Source organism: Microcebus murinus, chromosome 1 (assembly GCF_040939455.1).
Source record: "Microcebus murinus isolate Inina chromosome 1, M.murinus_Inina_mat1.0, whole genome shotgun sequence".
NCBI lineage: Eukaryota > Metazoa > Chordata > Mammalia > Primates > Cheirogaleidae > Microcebus > Microcebus murinus.
In genome coordinates, this window is record NC_134104.1 from 117139064 (window position 1) to 117156478 (window position 17415).

Below are 17415 nucleotides of genomic sequence, written 5' to 3' on the forward strand. Positions count from 1 at the left end.
TGTGGGCAGGCCTGCGTTCGTTCTAGAGGCTCTAGAAACTGTCCTTTCCCTGCCTTTTCTGGCCTTTTCTAGTATCTAGAGGCCTCTCTTGTTGCTTGGCTCATAGCCCCTCCCTAGCACCTTCTCTCCTCCCCGACCGCTGCCTCCTCCATACATCTTTATGTATCCGGCCCTCTTGCCTCCCTCCTGTGAGCACTCTCCTGATAAAACTGGATAATCCAGGCTGCCCTCCCCATTTCAAGATTCTTTAACGTATTCATGGGTTCCAAGGATCAGGAGGTGGCCATCTTTGGGGACCGTTGTTCAGCCTCTTGCAGGGAGGTGTTAAGCCCTGAGCCCTTGCCACAGTGGTCATTGCATGCTGAATCGCCCTTCACACAGGCGACTGGAAGCTCTGTGTGGACAGGGCCACGTTGCTCTGCCTCCTGTTGCGTCCCAGTGCCGGCAGAGGGCCTGGCCTGTAGTAGATGCTTAGTAAACAGTCGCCACTGGGCAGATGGAGGGCAGGGCCATGCCAGAGACCTGGCTGTTGGGAGAAACTGGGTGGTCTCTGAAAACCTGTGCAGCGATGTGTCTTCAAAAGGGCTGGGCAGTGAGTGGGCAGTGGAACCTGGGAGGAATCAGCTAGGCTCTGTCCTGGCAAAGTGGCAGCCATCCAGGTCTCCAGGGCAGAGGGGTGACCTCGGTATATCCCTGTGGACAGGACCACAGTGTTGAAGAGGGCACAACAGGGAGGGGGTGTCTCATTTGATTCCAGACTGAGTCGGTGGAATGGGGCCGGGGGGAGGGGTCTTAGTGCCTCCAGGAAGCTGGAACGGTCACTTTACGTCTCTGCAAGGCTCAGTCCGCTTTTGGGGACAGAACCAGAGAGGAGGTAGCCATCTGACAAAAACACTTGGTCAGGAACAGCCACTCACTCTCGTTCATGCCACACGCATTTCCTGAGCACCAATTATGTGCTAGGCCCAGTGCTAGAAGTTGAGGGGATGAATAAAAAACCACCCTCTAGGAGTTTACCTTCTACTTGAGGAAGAGAAACATGGGGAAAAAGCAATGACAGGGCAGCGGCAATGAAAGAAAAAAGTGATACAATGTGTAACAGGTACAGTGTTAGCCTGGTGGTGAAGGGTAAATATTCCAAGGAGAGACCATGAAGGCAGATCAAGGTGGCAAGGATGGCAAGAGTGTTTCAGGTGGTCACAACCACATTTGCAGAAGCAGTGTGTGGTGCTTGAGGAGCAGGCTGAAGAGCCATCCAGGTGCCTGTGGAGTGGGAGGTCCTGAGCTGGAGAGAGAGCAGGGGCCGGGGAGCGGGGGGGGAGCCTGTTTGCCTTGTCTCCAGTTTAATGATAAATTCCAAGAAGCCCACATGCCACCTTCTCAAGTGGTTAAATCCTCAGCAGCAGTCATTGCTCGCTCTGTGGGCCTCCATTAAATGCCTTTGATGAGAAGCCTTTCCCAACAGCGAAAGTCTCTCTCACTTGCCTCATCTCACTAGATATTATGAGATGATAAGAGCACAAGGGTCACTTCTATGGCATGCATCTTGCCTTGTGTCTAAGCAGTCTGCACTCCAATCAGAGCCTTTTATTCTCCTGGTGGACCCTGGAGTTAGTCCATTTCAACCCTGTCGTCGTGTATGTCTAGGTTGGGTGTGAACAGGTGTTTAGTTGGAGCAAGGTGGAGTATGCAGATGGTACAGGAGCACACTGACCTTGGTGCTGTGCCTGGGAATGTGCGTTCACTGTGTCCTCCAGCCTGAGATGTGGCCCAGACAGGGCACAGTCACCACCAGAGCAGTGTGGCTCAGGGTGCCCATGGCAAGGAAAGAAAAAGAAAGAGAGGTACGTAGTAAAGGTCATTTATTCTCCTTCCCAGCATCATACTTCATTGTGGTTGATGCAACTGTTCAAACAAATGTTCTAATTTACAGTTTCTGGGAACTTTTGGAAAAAAATGGGTCAAAACCTCAGGTTACCAGAGACTCTGCAGTTACACATTTTAATGGCTCTAACAATTTATATTTTGTCAAAATGAAATGCAGTTTTGAAAGACTTCATAATAGTCGCAAAAAACAGCCACCCTCTTCAAATACACTCATCATGAGGCTGCTTCTGTGAATAGTCGGCACATTTTGCAAATAATGTCTCATTAAACCATCCAACCTCCCTGGGAAGAAGCTAGCAGCAGCCTGTTGACTGCCTTCTCTCCACACAGGAGGGGGTGTTCCTGCAGCCTCAAAGGGAGCTTGGGGAGACCAAGCCTGCCTCAGCTGAGAGCTTTTCCTCTTCACACTGTAGCTCATAATACATCCAGAACAACTTCTGTGTGCAGCAGGAGGTGCAGTAGGCCTTGCCACTACCAGGGGGCAGGTCTGCTCTCCAGCCAGCCGTGCCCTGTGTCGGTCTTCACTGAGCCCTACTCCGGGCCAGCCTCTGCGCTTGCAGCTGAGATCCAAAGAAGAGGAAAACACCACTCCTGCTCTTAAAGGTTTTACTGTCTGGTGGGTAGGAAAGATACCTGAGCAGGTTTTTTTGAATAGAATGTGGCATTTGATCTACTAAAGGGAAGTCAGGTAAGCCAACTCAGCAGCCTCTATACTCCCAGCTCCCAGACAGTTGTATCCTCAACTCTGTGGCAGCCGCTGTGGATTAGCTAATCCAGTTCCCAGTCCCCTTTCCCTTGTTGTTCCCAGTGGAGATGCTGTGAAGCTAAATGCGTGCCTCTCGAGCCTCGCCCATAGCTAGAGTGGTTATGTGACCTAGTTCTGGCCAATGAGACAGAAGCACAGTCTACAGGGGGGTTCTGAAAAAGCTCTTGTGTTCTTGATTAAGAGGGACAGCCAGCCTGGTACAGCTCCTTGCTCCTCGTCCTTGCCTTGATTGAGGTCATGCTCGCTGTAGCTGCAGTGGCAATCTTGTGACCGAGAGAATTGCAGGTGATTGTTGACCCCGTGATCTAATGCCATCAGCTGCCTACTTCTAGACTTTTTTTCACGTGAGAAACAACTGAGCCTCTATTTGTTTAGGCCACTGAGGTTAGGCTTCTGAGACTGGCAGCCAATGCATCCCTAACTGGTACAAGCACCTCATATCTAGCACCTAGTAGGTAATCAATAAAGAGTGATGAAAGTCATAGATAATGTGATCATCTGAGTTGAGTTTTAACAGATTGGAGCGTGCTCATAGTGTCCTGGTTGGAGTAAACCAAAATAGCAGGTACAGAAACTTGAAGCAGGAAGCCATGAAGCACTCACAATGGAACCACTGATGAATAGTTCATTGTTGCTAGAATATAAAATAGGAAGCTGGATTAAAGCCTGGAGAAGTAGACAATAAGGGCCAGGTTAAGTTATTTTCCTTAGATACAAAGAGGGTCCCAGGTTCAGTGGCAAAGAACTCTCCATGTCTCCCCCAGGACTGTAGGATTGCAGCCAAGGCCACATAGCTGCAAGAAGTAAGGAAGTGAATGCTTTCTTCCCGTTGGTTGCTGTATTCATAATCACTGCATAACAAACCACACCAAAATATAGCAGCTTAAAATAATACATTTATTTGTTATCTTTATTATCTCACAGTTTCTGTGGGTCAGGAATCCAGGTATAACATAACTACACCTTCTGGCTCAGAGTCTTTTATAAAGCTCAGCCAGAATGTTCACAGGGCTGCAGTCTCAACTGAAAACCTGACTGGGGAAAGGTCCACTTCCACATGACGCATTTAGTTATTGACACACTCAATTCCTCATGGCTGTTGGACTGAGAGGCTCAGTTCTCATGGGCTGGTGGCCACCAGGCATCTCTCCAGTTCCCTGGCCACGGGCCTCTCCATGGAGCTGCTCGCAATGTGGCTGCTGGCCTCATCACAGTGAGCAAGAGAGAGCCAGGGACCTTTCGTAACCTCGTCTTAGAAATGGCATCCCACTACTTTTGTGGCATTCATCAGAAGCAAGTTACCTGGTCCAGCCCCTACGCAAGGGGAAGGGATTAGAGGTGAATACAGAAAGGGCCATTGGGAACCATCTTAATCGCTATGTGCTGCAGGCACACAGCCATCGCCTTTGTCCTCCCCCTCCCTCGTCAGGGCAGCGGCAGCAGCGTCTCTTTTACCATTGTCATCAGCGGCAAGCACAGCCGCAGTGATTGCTGTGCACCAGATACTTTCCATATGTAGCTCATATGTCCTCCCTACACCTTAAAAGATTAAGTAATATTACCCCTGCCTTGCAGATGAGGAAGCCGTGGCTCAGAGAGGGGCTGTGACTTGCCCTAGGTCTCACAGCCAGGGAGAGCAGAACTAGCAAGCAGGCCAGGCCCCCCTCCAGTGGAGCTCTTCACCACCCCTGGGGGAGGCAGCACCTCAGAGGCAGGAGAGCCGCACCTGCCCGCCTGCCCTGGAGCCCAGGCTACGTCCTCTCCTTTAACTTGCCTGGTGCTGGAAGCAACAAAGTGGAGAGGACAGAGGGTGGCCTGTGCCTTCTCAAAATATTTCTTCCCAGATAAAGGACAACAGATGAAATCAGAATATGGTCTGTAGATGAGATAGTAGTCCTGAAATAATATTGATTTCATGGTTTTAATTGTCATTTTTCAATTGTGAAAGAAAATATCTTTGTTCTCAGAAAATATATACTGAAGTAGTTAGAGGTAAAGTGGTATTATGTCCATAACTTGCAAACATCTCAGAAAAAATTACTTATAGGTGTATACAGATGTGTGTATGAATGGAGAAAGAGAGAATGAATGATAAAGCAAATGTGGTAAAATGTTAACGTTTGGGAAATCTGGATAAGGAGTATATAAAATTCTTTGTATAAATTTTGCAATTTTTTTTTCAATGTCTGAAGTTATTTGAAAATAAAAGTTTTTTAAAAGTGCTGGTCTACTCTGGGACTTTGTAAGTTCTATCTGGACTATCAGAGATGACATTATGGGAGGCCAACAGACTGCCTTTTGACCCCAAGGTGACCCGTCAGAGTCCGGAAAGAGTGTAGATGTTAAGAACAAAATGGGAGCTCTGAGGTCGGGCTGCCGGGGTTCCAGTCCTGGCCCAGCATCTTCTAAGGTCCCTGAGCTACATGAGTAACCACTCAGGGTTGTTAAAAAGGATTCGGCAAGAGAAGGTGTGTACCGTGGCATAGCACTTGGCATAGTTCTTGGCCCTTGGTGAGCCTTCCCTAATCAAATAGCCCCACTAATCAAATAGCCCCATTGTTTTTATTGCCTCATTGGTCATCTTACAAGTGAGGACTAACGGCCCATGTGTGGTTTAGAGACACTGATCTGGATGATTATCTTGGTGCCAACTCCCTGACATGACTTTTTGCCCCCCTAAAGGCAGGGTGGCCACTGCCGTGGGTGCGGATGAGCCTAACATGATGAAGAGCCGAATCCCTGTGGTGCTTCTGGCCTGTGGCAGCTTCAACCCCATCACCAACATGCACCTGCGCTTGTTTGAGGTGGCCAGAGACCACCTACACCAAACAGGTTGGTCAGGGGGACCCGAGTCCAACGGAACTGGTGGGTTGGGCCTCATGGGGTTTTGTAGGCTGTTGTCATCATTGCCATTATTGAAATGGCTTAGTTTATTTATGCATGACATAACTTGTGGCATATATTTTCTCCATGATATGATGTACTATAGCTTTATGACATGTGTACAAGTCATGTCCCTGGCCATAGAGTTTAACACACCTCAGGGCCTCCTCTCCCTATCCACCTCATGTTGTCCATGAATGCAAAAAAGACAGAAGGCTCTGTCTAGAACCTGTGCCTCAACCAGAGTGTCCTTCCCCATCCTCCCAACATTTACCTACACAGCCAGGTAAGTAGGTAGCCTGTGCCTTGGAAAGCTGCTGATGCTCTTCAGTGGTGAGCAAATGTTCAATAATGGCAATTTTGACACTAAATAGATCTTAGATGATTACAAATTAGCAATCTTTGGGTAGATGCCTATTAATGGGATTGCTGGATCAAATGGTATTTCTATTTTTAGCTCTTTGAGATATCTCCAAATTACTTTCCACAGAGGTGGTATTAATTTGTAGTCCCACCAGCAGTGTATGAGTGTTCCTATCTCTCCACATCCACGCCAACATTTGTTGTTTTGGGACTTTTTAGGTAAAAGCCATTCTCACTGGAGTTAAGTGATATCTCATTGTGGTTTTGATTTGCATTTCCCTGATGATTAGAGATGTTGAGCATTTTTTCATATGTTTGTTGGCCGTTAATGTATCTTCTTTTGAAAAGTTTCTGTTCGTGTCCGTTGCCCACTTTTTAGTGGGGCTATTTGATTTTTTCTTACGGATTTTCCTGAGTTCTCTATAGATTCTAGTTATTAGCCCTTTATTGGATGTATAGCAAGCAAATATTTTCTCCCGTTCTGTAGGTTTTCTATTCACTCTAGTGATAGTTTCTTTGGCTGTGCAGAGTAAAAGAGGAACAAAAAATATATCAGAGAAATGGAAAACAAATAACAAAATGAGATACTTAAACCAAATTATATCAATAATCACATTACATATATAAATAGCCTAATGACTTCTACAAAAGTAGAATTGTTAGGTAGGATTGTTAGGTTCAATAAAATAAGCAAGACTCAACTATTTATAAGAAACATACTTTAAATTAAAAACACAAATAGGTTAAAAGTAAGAGAATAGAAAACTGTCCCATGGTAACACTAGTTTAAAGAAAGCTGGAGTGGCTGTAGTAATATCACAGAAAGTAGATTTCAAAGGAAAGAATATTACCAGGGATAAATAAGGTCATTTCATAATTTTAAAAGGGTCAGTTCTTTAAGCAGAAGTAAACCTAAGCCTTTTGTACTTAATAATAGAACCTCAAATATATAGAAAGCGAAAACTTACAGAATTGCAAGGAGAAATAGAAATCCACAATTATAGTAAACTATTTCAATGCTCTTCACGCTAATTAATAGAATAAGCACACAGAAAATACAGATATAGACTTGAACAACACTATCAACCAATTTGACCTAATTGACATTTATGGACCACTCCACCATACATCAGCAGAATACACATTCTTTATAAGGGCACACAGCACATTTAACAAGATAGACCAGATCCTGAACCATAAAAGAAGTCTCAATAAATATAAAAGGATTGAAGTCACAAAAGTGTATTCTCTGACCATGATGGAATTAAATTAGAAATCAATAACAGAAAGATCTCTGGAAGATCCCCAGATATGGAAATGAAATAACATACTTCTCAAAACCCATGGGTCACAAAAAGAAATCAAAATGGAAATTAGAAAACATTTTAAACTGGATGAAAATGAAAACAATATATAAAAAAAATTTGGGATGCCACAAAAGCAGTACTTAGTGGGAATTTTATAGCACCAAATATTATATTAGAAAAAAAATCTCAAGTCAGTGATTTCAACTTCCACCTTAAGAAACTAGGACTAAAGGAGTAGATGAAATATCAAATAAACAGAAGAAAGAATACACAATCATGTGCCACATAACATTTCAGTCAACGATGGACCACGTATACAACAGTGGTCCCATAAGATTATATATAACAGAGCTGAAAGATTTCTATTGCTTAGTGACAGTCTAGCATTATAGTGCAAAGCATTACTAATGAGTTTGTGATGGTGCTGGTGTAAACAAACCTACTTTGCTGCCAGTCAGATAAAAGTATAGCACAGACAATTATGTACAGTGTGCAATACTTGACAATGATAATGAATAACTATGTTACTGGTTTATGTATTTACTATACTAATCATTATTTTAGAGTATACTTCTACTTATTTTTAAAAAATGCTAACTATAAAACAGCCTCAGGAAGTTCCTTCAGGAACTATTCCAAAATAAGGCATTATTATTGTAGGAGATGACAGCTCCATGCATGTTACTACCCCAAAGACCTTTCAGTGGTACAAGATGTGGAGGTGGAAGATAGTGATGTTGACAATCTTGAGCTTTCATAGGCCTAGGATAATGTGTGTGTTTGTGTGTTAGTTTTAAACAAAATTTTAAAAATTAAAATATAAAAAATGTTAACAGTAAAAAAGATTATAGAATAAGGATATAAAGAAAGAAAATATTTTTGTACAGTTGTACAATGTGTTTGTGCTTTAAGCTAAGTATTATTACAAAAGAGTTGAAAAGTTTTTTTAAAAATGACAACTTTATAAAGTATACCACGTAGCCTCGGTGTGTAATAGACTGTAACATCTAGGTTTGTGTAAACACACTCTATGATGTTTGCACAATGATGAAACCACCTAACGTTGCTTTTCTTAGATATCTTATTTCTGTTGTTAAGTGACATATGACTGTAATGAAGATCAGAGCCAACGCCAATGAACTAGAAAACAGAAACAGAAAATTAATTAAACTCATAGCTGTTTCTTTGAGGAAATCAATAAAATTGATAAACCTTTCGGCACTTAAAAATCAATCAATATAATTTAACATATTAGCAAACTATAAAAGAGAAATTGTATGTTTATCTCAATAGACACAGGAAAGACAATTGTCAAAAGCTAAAATCAATCTCTAATTTAAGAGAAAACCTCTCAGCAAACTAGGAATGGAAAGGAACTTCCTCAACCCAATAAAAAAGGCATCTATGAAAAACCTACAGCTAATATCTTAATGGTAAAAGACTGATTACTTTACCCCCTAAGATATACTTTACCCTTTTACTCCCCTAAGATGGGCAACAAGGTAAGGATATCCATTCTCACTATTTCTGTTCAACGTTGTTCTAAATGTTCTAGCCAAAACAATAAGGCAAGAAAAATAAATAAAAGACATCCAGATTGGGATGGGAAAATGGAACTCTATTTGTTGATGACCTAGTTGTCTATAGAGAAAATCCATAGAAATCTGCAAGAAGGCTACTAGAACTAATAGGTTAGGTAAGGTGGCTGGATACATAATCAATATATAAAAATCAATTGTATTTTCATATATTAGCAATAAAGGATCAAAAATTAAAAGTTTAATCTTTATCTAGGATAATATAAGAGGTGCTAGTTCATCATTATTTTTTGTAATTGAGAGATTGAGCCCATCCTTCAAAGTGAGGTGTCACAAGGATGGAAAAACATGCTCCACATGTACTCACCATCAAATTAGTACTAACTGAACAACACTAAGTTGTTCACATGGTAGTAATACTCATTGGATGCCGGTCAGGTGGAGGGGTGGGGGAATGGGGCAGGTAAACCCACAACTAATGGAAGCGGGGCACACTGTATGGGGGAAGGACACGCTTGTAGCCCTGGCTTGGGTGAAGCAAAGGCATTACATGTAACCAAAATATTTGTACCCCCATAATATCCTGAATTTTTTTAAAAAATTAAAATTTTACAATAATATCATTTACAATAGCATAAAGAAAGAAATATTTATGGACAAATCTGACAAAGGTGTGTGAGACCTATACACTAAAAAGTACAAAACAGTGTTGAGGGAAATTAAAGACAGGCTAATTAAAATGAAGAGATATACCTTATCCCAGGTTTGGAAGACTCAATAATGTTAAGATTTCAATTCTCCCAAATTTATCTATAGATTTTACATGATCCCATTAGGCTTTTTGGTAGAAATTGATAAGCCTATTCTAAAATTCACATGGAAATGGAATTAATCTATGATGGCTAAAATAATTTTGAAAAAAATACAGTGTTGGAGGATTAACACTGTATGATTTTAAGACTAATTGTAAAACTACGTTACTCATGACAATGTGATGTCAGTGTAAATATAGTTAAATAGATTAATGGAACAGAATAGGAAGTACCAAATTTAACCCCTACTTACATAGACAACTGATTTTTAACAAAGGTACAAAGGCAATGCAGTGGAGAAAGGATAGTCTTTTCAACAATTGGTACTGGAACAATTGGATATCCATGTGCCAAAAAATGAACTTAAATTCATAGTTGACATTCTATACAAAAACTAACTCAAAGTGGATCATAAACTGTAACATAAAACCTAAAACTACAAAATTTCTAGAAGAAAACATAGAAGAAAATCTTTGTGACTTTAGGTTAGGCAGTTAAGACACCAAAAACATGATCCATAATAGTAAAAAAAATGATAAGCTGGACTTCATCAAATTAAAAGCTACTCTTTAGAAGACACTTAAGAGAATGAAAAGACAAACCCAAGACTGGGAGAAAAGATTCTCAAAGCGTATATCTGATAAAGGACTTGTGTCCAAAATATAATAATGACCCAAGGAAAATGGACCAAGTATTTGAACAGTCTCTTCACCAAAGAGTGTATATGGATGACAAATAAGTACATGGAAAGATGCGTAAGGGAAATGCAGGTTAAGACCACAGTGTGCTAATACTGCACCCCCATTAGAATGACTAAAACGAAAGACTGACCATGCCAAGTATGGCTAAGGATGTGGAGCAACTGGAATTTTCATACCCTCCTTGGTGGGAACCTAAATGCTGCAATAGCTGTGGAGAACAGCTTGGCAGTTTCTTAAAGCTTAAATGTACACCTGCTATATGATTCAGCCATTCCATTCCTAGGTATTTACCAAAGAGAAGTGAAAACATATGTTCATGCAAAAACTTGTGCATGAATGTTCAGAGCAGCTTTAAATATAGTAGCCCCAAACAGTAAACACGCCAAATATCCATCAACATGTGAATACTTAAACAGATTGTGAGTTATCCCTACAGTGGAATAGTACTCAGGGATAAAAAGGAATGAACCAATAATAGAAATGAATCTCAAAATAATTATGCTGAGGAAAGAAGTCAGACCAAAGACAGCATATGTTGCATGTATTCCATTTATATGAAATTCTAGAAAGTGCAAATTAACCTACAGTGCCAGCAAACAGATTAAGAGCTGGGGGCAGGGGAGCAACCTAGACCAGAGGGAAGCGGGAACTTTGGAGGATGATGGTTATGTTCACTCTCTTGCTTGTGGTGTTGGTTTCAGGGATGTATACCTGTGTTAAGATTTGTCAAATTATACCCTTTAAATATGTGCAGTTTATTACTTATCAATTACACCTCTGTAAACAATATTCAACTTTAAAAAAAGACTCCTCCACAAGGTTGCTCCAGTTATATGTAAAATGCAATAAATTCTTTAGGACAAAAATTTCTTCAACAAATAAATACCAAGAAAGAAAGAGTAATTGGAAACTGTGTAATTCAACAGAGATTTAAGAGACATATAAACCACATACCATGTGTGGACATTATTTGAATCCTAATACAAACAAATCCAAATCAACTATAAAATGATATTCATGAGGGAACTGGGGAAATTTGAAGACTGACTGGGTGTTAGATGGTATTAAAGAATTATTATTTAATTTTTAACGCCAATAATGGTATTGCTATTGTGTTAAAATAAAACATGTCCTTATCTCTTAGGAAAAATGTTTGTTCCCTTGGTCTAGCAGGGGAAATAGTGTATTCCCTATGTATCTTAAAATAGTGTGCAGAATTAAAGTTATTTTCAGGACATATACCTTCTGCTTGGCTTGATATAAACATCTGCTTGACTCTTAGCCACGGAGTGGCTTTTCCTGCCAACCGTGATTCATCAGAAAAGCCCCCAGCTTCACAGCTTGTCTTTGTGGTGAGGTTTTGCAGGGGGCAGGGCCTGTGCTCGGCTTTGCAGAAAGTGCTGCTTCTCTGACAGCTACATCTTTGCACTGTATTGGAGAATTAAGACTCTCGATGTTGTACTTACAGGCTTTCCGTTAGCCTCAGGGGTAGACTTTGGCATGGGCCAGTGAGGTTTCAGAGAGTACTCCTAGTCCCCAAAGGTTATGGTAACCACAGAATGCATAGATAATTGATCATATTGGATATATGTTTATATTATATATGATTTCTATCACTTGGGTCACACATGACCTCAGTCACCCTCTTGTCTTCATTTTTAGTCCTCCCTCTATGGAAAGTACTTGGTCATTTTTGAAAGTCCAGAATGGACTCTTCTGCCTGTATCTTTGCATGTCATATATTGGGTTGCCACCTTTCAACATTCCACAGATATTTACTGCATCTTCTCCAAGCCAGGCACTGTTGCTGGAAATAGAGTTGATTAAATTGCAATCCCCTGCCCAGAAAGAGTGCACTGCATAGGTGGCAAGAGACCTACTGCATGGTAGAGCAGGTGATTGTGGCACTAGGTGCAGAGGAGGAGCATCTTCCACCTGGAGTTGGGAGAAAGCTCCTTGGTAGAGGTCACACCCAAGACTTGAAGACGTCAAAGACTTAGCCAGGCACAGTTGAGGAGGCAGTATAGGCAAAGACAGCAGTATTGATAAAACCCAGGGACAGAAGAGAATCACATTTCAGTGTATGCAAGAAAAGTGAGGATGATGAGGTAGGGAAGTCCCAGTTGTGGAGATGGGGAGTTTCTTGCCATCGTGAGGGGCATATGATGTGAATATTTCTTCTCTGCACAGTCGGACATCATCCACTCCCACCCACAGCCCTAGATGCTGGCCACAGCCTTGTGCAGCCAGCAGGTCTGTGCACTGAGCCATAACCCGACCGGTTGTCTCTCCAGTGACAGATACTTAAATAGTGCCTTTACTCTCCATCTGAATCAAGTCACGATTAAGGCCAAATGAAAATTTGGCCCCAATCTTTCTTTTTTCATGAAGAAAACTAAATCTCACTTCTGTTGGTGTATTTTCACTAAAACAACTCACAATTTTAATTCAATGTTGCATGCATATAAATTGAATTAAGCCAGCCGAAGCAATTTGTTTACTGCCATTTGCTGTGGCAGCTCTGCCTTCTGTTTTGCTTTGAACTCTTTCCCTTCCCATAAGTATCCCTTCTTCAGTCTGTAATCATCCTTCCTTCCTTCCTTTATTTCTTCCTTTGTCTCCTGAAATAACAGCATAACCTTGAAAATTGACAGAGGCACTATAATATATCAAAACTTTTAACTATCTTTAGTCCTGTGATAACACACGTCTTTATAATGAAAAAGTATGTATTAGATAAAAAGAAATCCACATCTATAGATTTTCATTGTTTTAATAATACACTGTCAAAGTCACACGTGCTCAAGGGATAAAATGTTGAACTCATCTATTTTTTCACACTCCTTTACTTTTAAGAATATTTGAGTATAAGACATGGGCTGGTACAAATGTGCAATATCTGTGGATTTTCTGTACTTTACAGTGTGGTCTTTTAATCACAGGCACATCCTTGCCTTGCATCACGTGCTGTGCGGCTCTCACGGGAGATTCCCAAAGGCTTGGTGGATGAATTTGTGTAGTGGGTGTGGACAGTTTTAAAAAGTTTGTTTGTGGTTTTTATTCTTATTTTGCTGATTTTTGACAGAAATGATTCAGCTCAACATATGACTAGTCAATAGCTTCAGACATACCTAAAGTATTTGTTGACTATATTAGGAATTTGAGCCTGCATTTCTCTTAAGACGTTGGATGTATTCCCGGTTGTAAATGCTTATTTTCCTAACATGTAAGTAAATTTCCCAACAAACTTCCTAATGGAGGTTAAATTAAATTGAAATTCTGTTTTGTGTTCTTTAGACAGTTATTTCTAGTCAGTATAATTTGGCTGTTGGCCTGTATTTCAACAATGGTCAACTTGTATTTTTTTATCAAAATTTGTCAGTTTAATTTCTACTTACTCATTTAACAACTACTTAGCGCCTGTTCATTTTATGTATTTAACAAACACTTATAGCACCCTTACTGTTTACCAGGTAGTATTCTAAGTGCATTATGTGAACTCATTGAATCTTCATAACAACCCTATGAGGTGGGCACTGTTACTCTGCCTATCCTGCAGATGTGGAAGCTGAGGTTAAGGCTCAGAGAGATGTAATAACCTGCCTGAGATCACACAGCTAGGAAATGGTAGAGCCAGTCCGCCTCAGAGTCCATGCTCACAACCATGAGGCCATGCTGCCTCCACTCATTCCACAGACCTCTTGTTGAACAACTCCCTGTGCTGGGTGCTGTGCTAGATGCAAGGACGCAAGGGAATAGAAGGAGCCCCTGTGCTTGTGGAAAGGACAGACACTAATCGAATCCCACAGGGGCAAAAATTACCAACGTGGCATATGTCACTAAGGGCACACTCTCAATGCCATAATGTGAACAGTGTGGCGATCTGACATAGGCAGAGAGTCCAAGGAAGGAGTTTTTGAGAATGTTAAGGACTGAATTGGAGAAGGACAAGGAAGCACTTCTTGTGTTAAAGGTGAGGTTGGCTGGGGTCAAGGGATACAGAGAAAAGAGCATGTGCAAAGGCCCTGTGGTAGAAGAGAACATGGCCACTGAGGAGGGTCTGGGAAGCAGGGAGCAAAGGGAGATGTTACAGTAGGTAAGGTGAGAGAGAGAGATGAAGGGCAGGTCATTTGTAAGGAATTTATTTTTTGTCCTTGGAGCTGTGAAAAGATGAGAAGATTTGCCCCCTCTCTCTCACTCCCCCCAACTTGCCAGCACACAGACCCAGACCCCTACCCAGCCCTGGCTTACTGCCCAGCTGAGCTCAGCTCTGGCTTGGTTGTTCCTGAGTCCTGGGATTCTCCTCCCTATTTATGCTTTCCCTCAGATGCCACAACCCACAAAAGAAATAACTGCACAATGGTGGCGAACTTCAGACGGGACACTGCACCTCTTATGACCATGGTGCCACAGAAAGAGGTCACTGGCACTGGGGTCAACCTTGGTGTCAAACTCACCACCAGCTACATGACCTGAACAATTTGCTCCACCCTTCAGCCTGTGTTTCCTCAACTGTGAGTTAGGAATAGTATCTCCTAATCTTACAGGATTATTTATTTTAAGGCTTAAATAAGACGGTGTACATAAACTGTCCAGTCCATGCAATATATCCAATATACGTTTGATCTCTTCTCTTGCATCCTGAGTAGGGCCCAACTCAGTGCTGGCCTAAAGCATCCGCTACTCCTGTGGCCAAACCAGACAGGTTAACATAATACGCTCATATCTATGCATGGAAGGGAGAAACCACAAAACAGTTTCTCCTGTTTTCTTTTAGCCCTTTCTTGATACTTTATGATGTTATTTCCTAACGATCTTGCCCCACGTGCTTGTGGCATCACAGATTAAATTGCATCATAAAGATAACAACCAAGTCCAAAGCCTTTTCCTCCCTGTGCCCCTCCTTTGGACAACCTTGAAGAGGAGAAAGGTATTTTATGGCTCTAAGCTTTTCCTCTCAGTGACTTGCATTTTAAATCGAAGCATATTTATTTTAATATCATTTATACCAGCAACTTTCTACGTTAAATAAAAATGTCTGATCAGGGTCTAGTGTGGTACACATCACTCTTGCTACTTCTATGATTTTAATTTTAATTTTCTATTACACAGTGAATATGGAGAGAATTAAATGCATTATGATAAGGTGGTGCAGTACGATCTGTGATAAGGGGGAAAATTAAGCTGTAATAATTCCATTTAAGGCAGTGACAGCCCCAGTTCTGGGTCTTCTGGGCTTTAGGAGACACCATGAGAGCATGAGTAAATATTATACAAGCTCAGCATGTTACTTTAATCTTGGAATCACATGGATATTTATTAATCAAATAGAGTGATTTTAATATATATTCATGGGTAGTTCTCCAGCCTGGTCTGAAAACCTGTTAATTTTCACACTACTCGTTTAAAAGATTTTTCTGGAGAAGACAGATTTAAGAATGTTGAATTACTCCAGCAATTGTTTTTAACCAAGATAATTTTTTTCCTATCGTGTGAGGCTTTAAGGATTTGAGGTTGAACGTGTTGCATGCCAAATTATTTCAAAAGGAGGGGCTTTTCTGGTTTAATAACAAATGAGCATTTTCCATTTTCTTATATATCTACCTTGAAATGTGACTTAGATGAAAAAGATCTTGAATGGATCTCTGAGGAGGCAGTTTCCATGGCCTGTGTTCTAGCACCAGACTGAGCAGTACCAGGTTAGGGGTGAGCAGCACTTCACAGGTGAGTGTGCTTTATATTAAGGCCCTGGACACTTCCTGGGACCCCTGTATTTTACTGGACTTTACTGCCCCACTACTGTTGAAAGCAAAGCCAGGCCCTTGTCATCTGGCCATGGGGCGCCCCTTGTCCTGAGCAGACCACATTGTCTCTGCTGCCTGCAGCTGCTGCTACACCAACCAGCCAGGCCCAGCTCTTAACTCCCTGTGGAGACAGCTCCAGGGTTAGTCTGCCAGGGCCAGTGACCATCTCTATTTCTAAATGGGAAGCGGGGATCTTTCATAGTCAGGGACCAGCATTTGGCTTCTTTGCTAAGCAGATCATAAAGAGAATCCGTGCAAAGAGCATTCAGAAAACCCAGACTGACGTCAGATAAAACGGCCAGAGAAGTAAAACTCCCACCAGCACAAAGGGCATTAATTAAAATGAATTGAATAGATGTGTCTGTATAAATATTCCTAAAGACGAGATTGTCAAGACAGAGTTAGACCTCAGGGAAATTTATGTTACTGATAATTATGGGGAAAATAAATCTTAAAAGGACAAGATCATTTAAGAATAGATTTTATAAACTAATGAGATTGGTCACTTACAAGGGGTGGACAGGAATGGAGTAGAAAGAATCGGGATGCAAAGGGGTAGAAGCTGGGATGAGGGCAGAGAGACCCTTCTGTGGGTGGACCTCTTTCTATAGCTATGGCTCAGATCCACGGAATCACATGCCAGAAAAACTAAATATGTAATTAAAATCAACCAGGATGCAAGAAGAACTGAAGATGAAATACAGGCAGTAACAGATGAGCCTGACTCTATTACAAATGGATACATAATCACACTTAAGGCAGCAGGAAAGAAAAGAGCTTCACCTCGGTGACAGAAAGCAGCATTATGATTGGATACTGTAAGGCTAAGGACAAAAAGCATATGTTAAGCTGTTCTCTAGTTAGTAAATTTGTTTTGCACAGGTGTATGGGTGAGCGTTTTGAAACTACTAGTTGTAAATACTAGGACCGAGCAAATGAGTAAATTATTGTGGATGATAGAGCCACATTTCTTGCTGTTGAAAAAAGGAATTGCAAATAAAGGAGAAGCTAGAATAAACTCTTTGGTGTTGGATTGGAATTGGAGGTTTCAGTATGAACACAGTTTCTAATGTATATACAGACTGATAGTTTTAGAAATACACAGAGGAGTGTGTACACATGTGTGAAGATAGATATAGTTTATATATATATATATATATATTACATATATATAAAATTTCTTAGCTCTGTCCTCTAAGAGGAACTAGAAACCATGAAACCCCCAGTAGCAATGAGTACATGCCTTGGTTTCTATGCCATTCTTCAAGGAAAGGAACCAGGGCTTCTTGGAGAAATGGTTGATTCTAGAGATGGGGCGGGGCTATTACAAGATAAGCCTGAACATCTTGAGGTT

The 17415-nt window shown here is 41.3% G+C and overlaps 1 protein-coding gene across 6 annotated transcripts in view; it reads left to right on the top strand.

Moving 5' to 3' along the window:
* NMNAT3 (nicotinamide nucleotide adenylyltransferase 3) overlaps window positions 1-17415 on the top strand; it is a 94983-nt gene that overhangs the window by 43743 nt on the left and 33825 nt on the right. For 5 of the 6 annotated variants that reach the window (XM_076005101.1, XM_076005082.1, XM_076005103.1 and 2 more), the window contains one exon: window positions 5336-5485. The exons of the other annotated variant lie outside the window; for it this stretch is intronic. In XM_076005101.1, the coding sequence (XP_075861216.1) occupies window positions 5374-5485 (112 nt within the window). In that variant the 5' untranslated portion in view covers window positions 5336-5373. The remainder of the gene's footprint in view (window positions 1-5335; window positions 5486-17415) is intronic. 6 annotated transcript variants of the gene reach the window in all.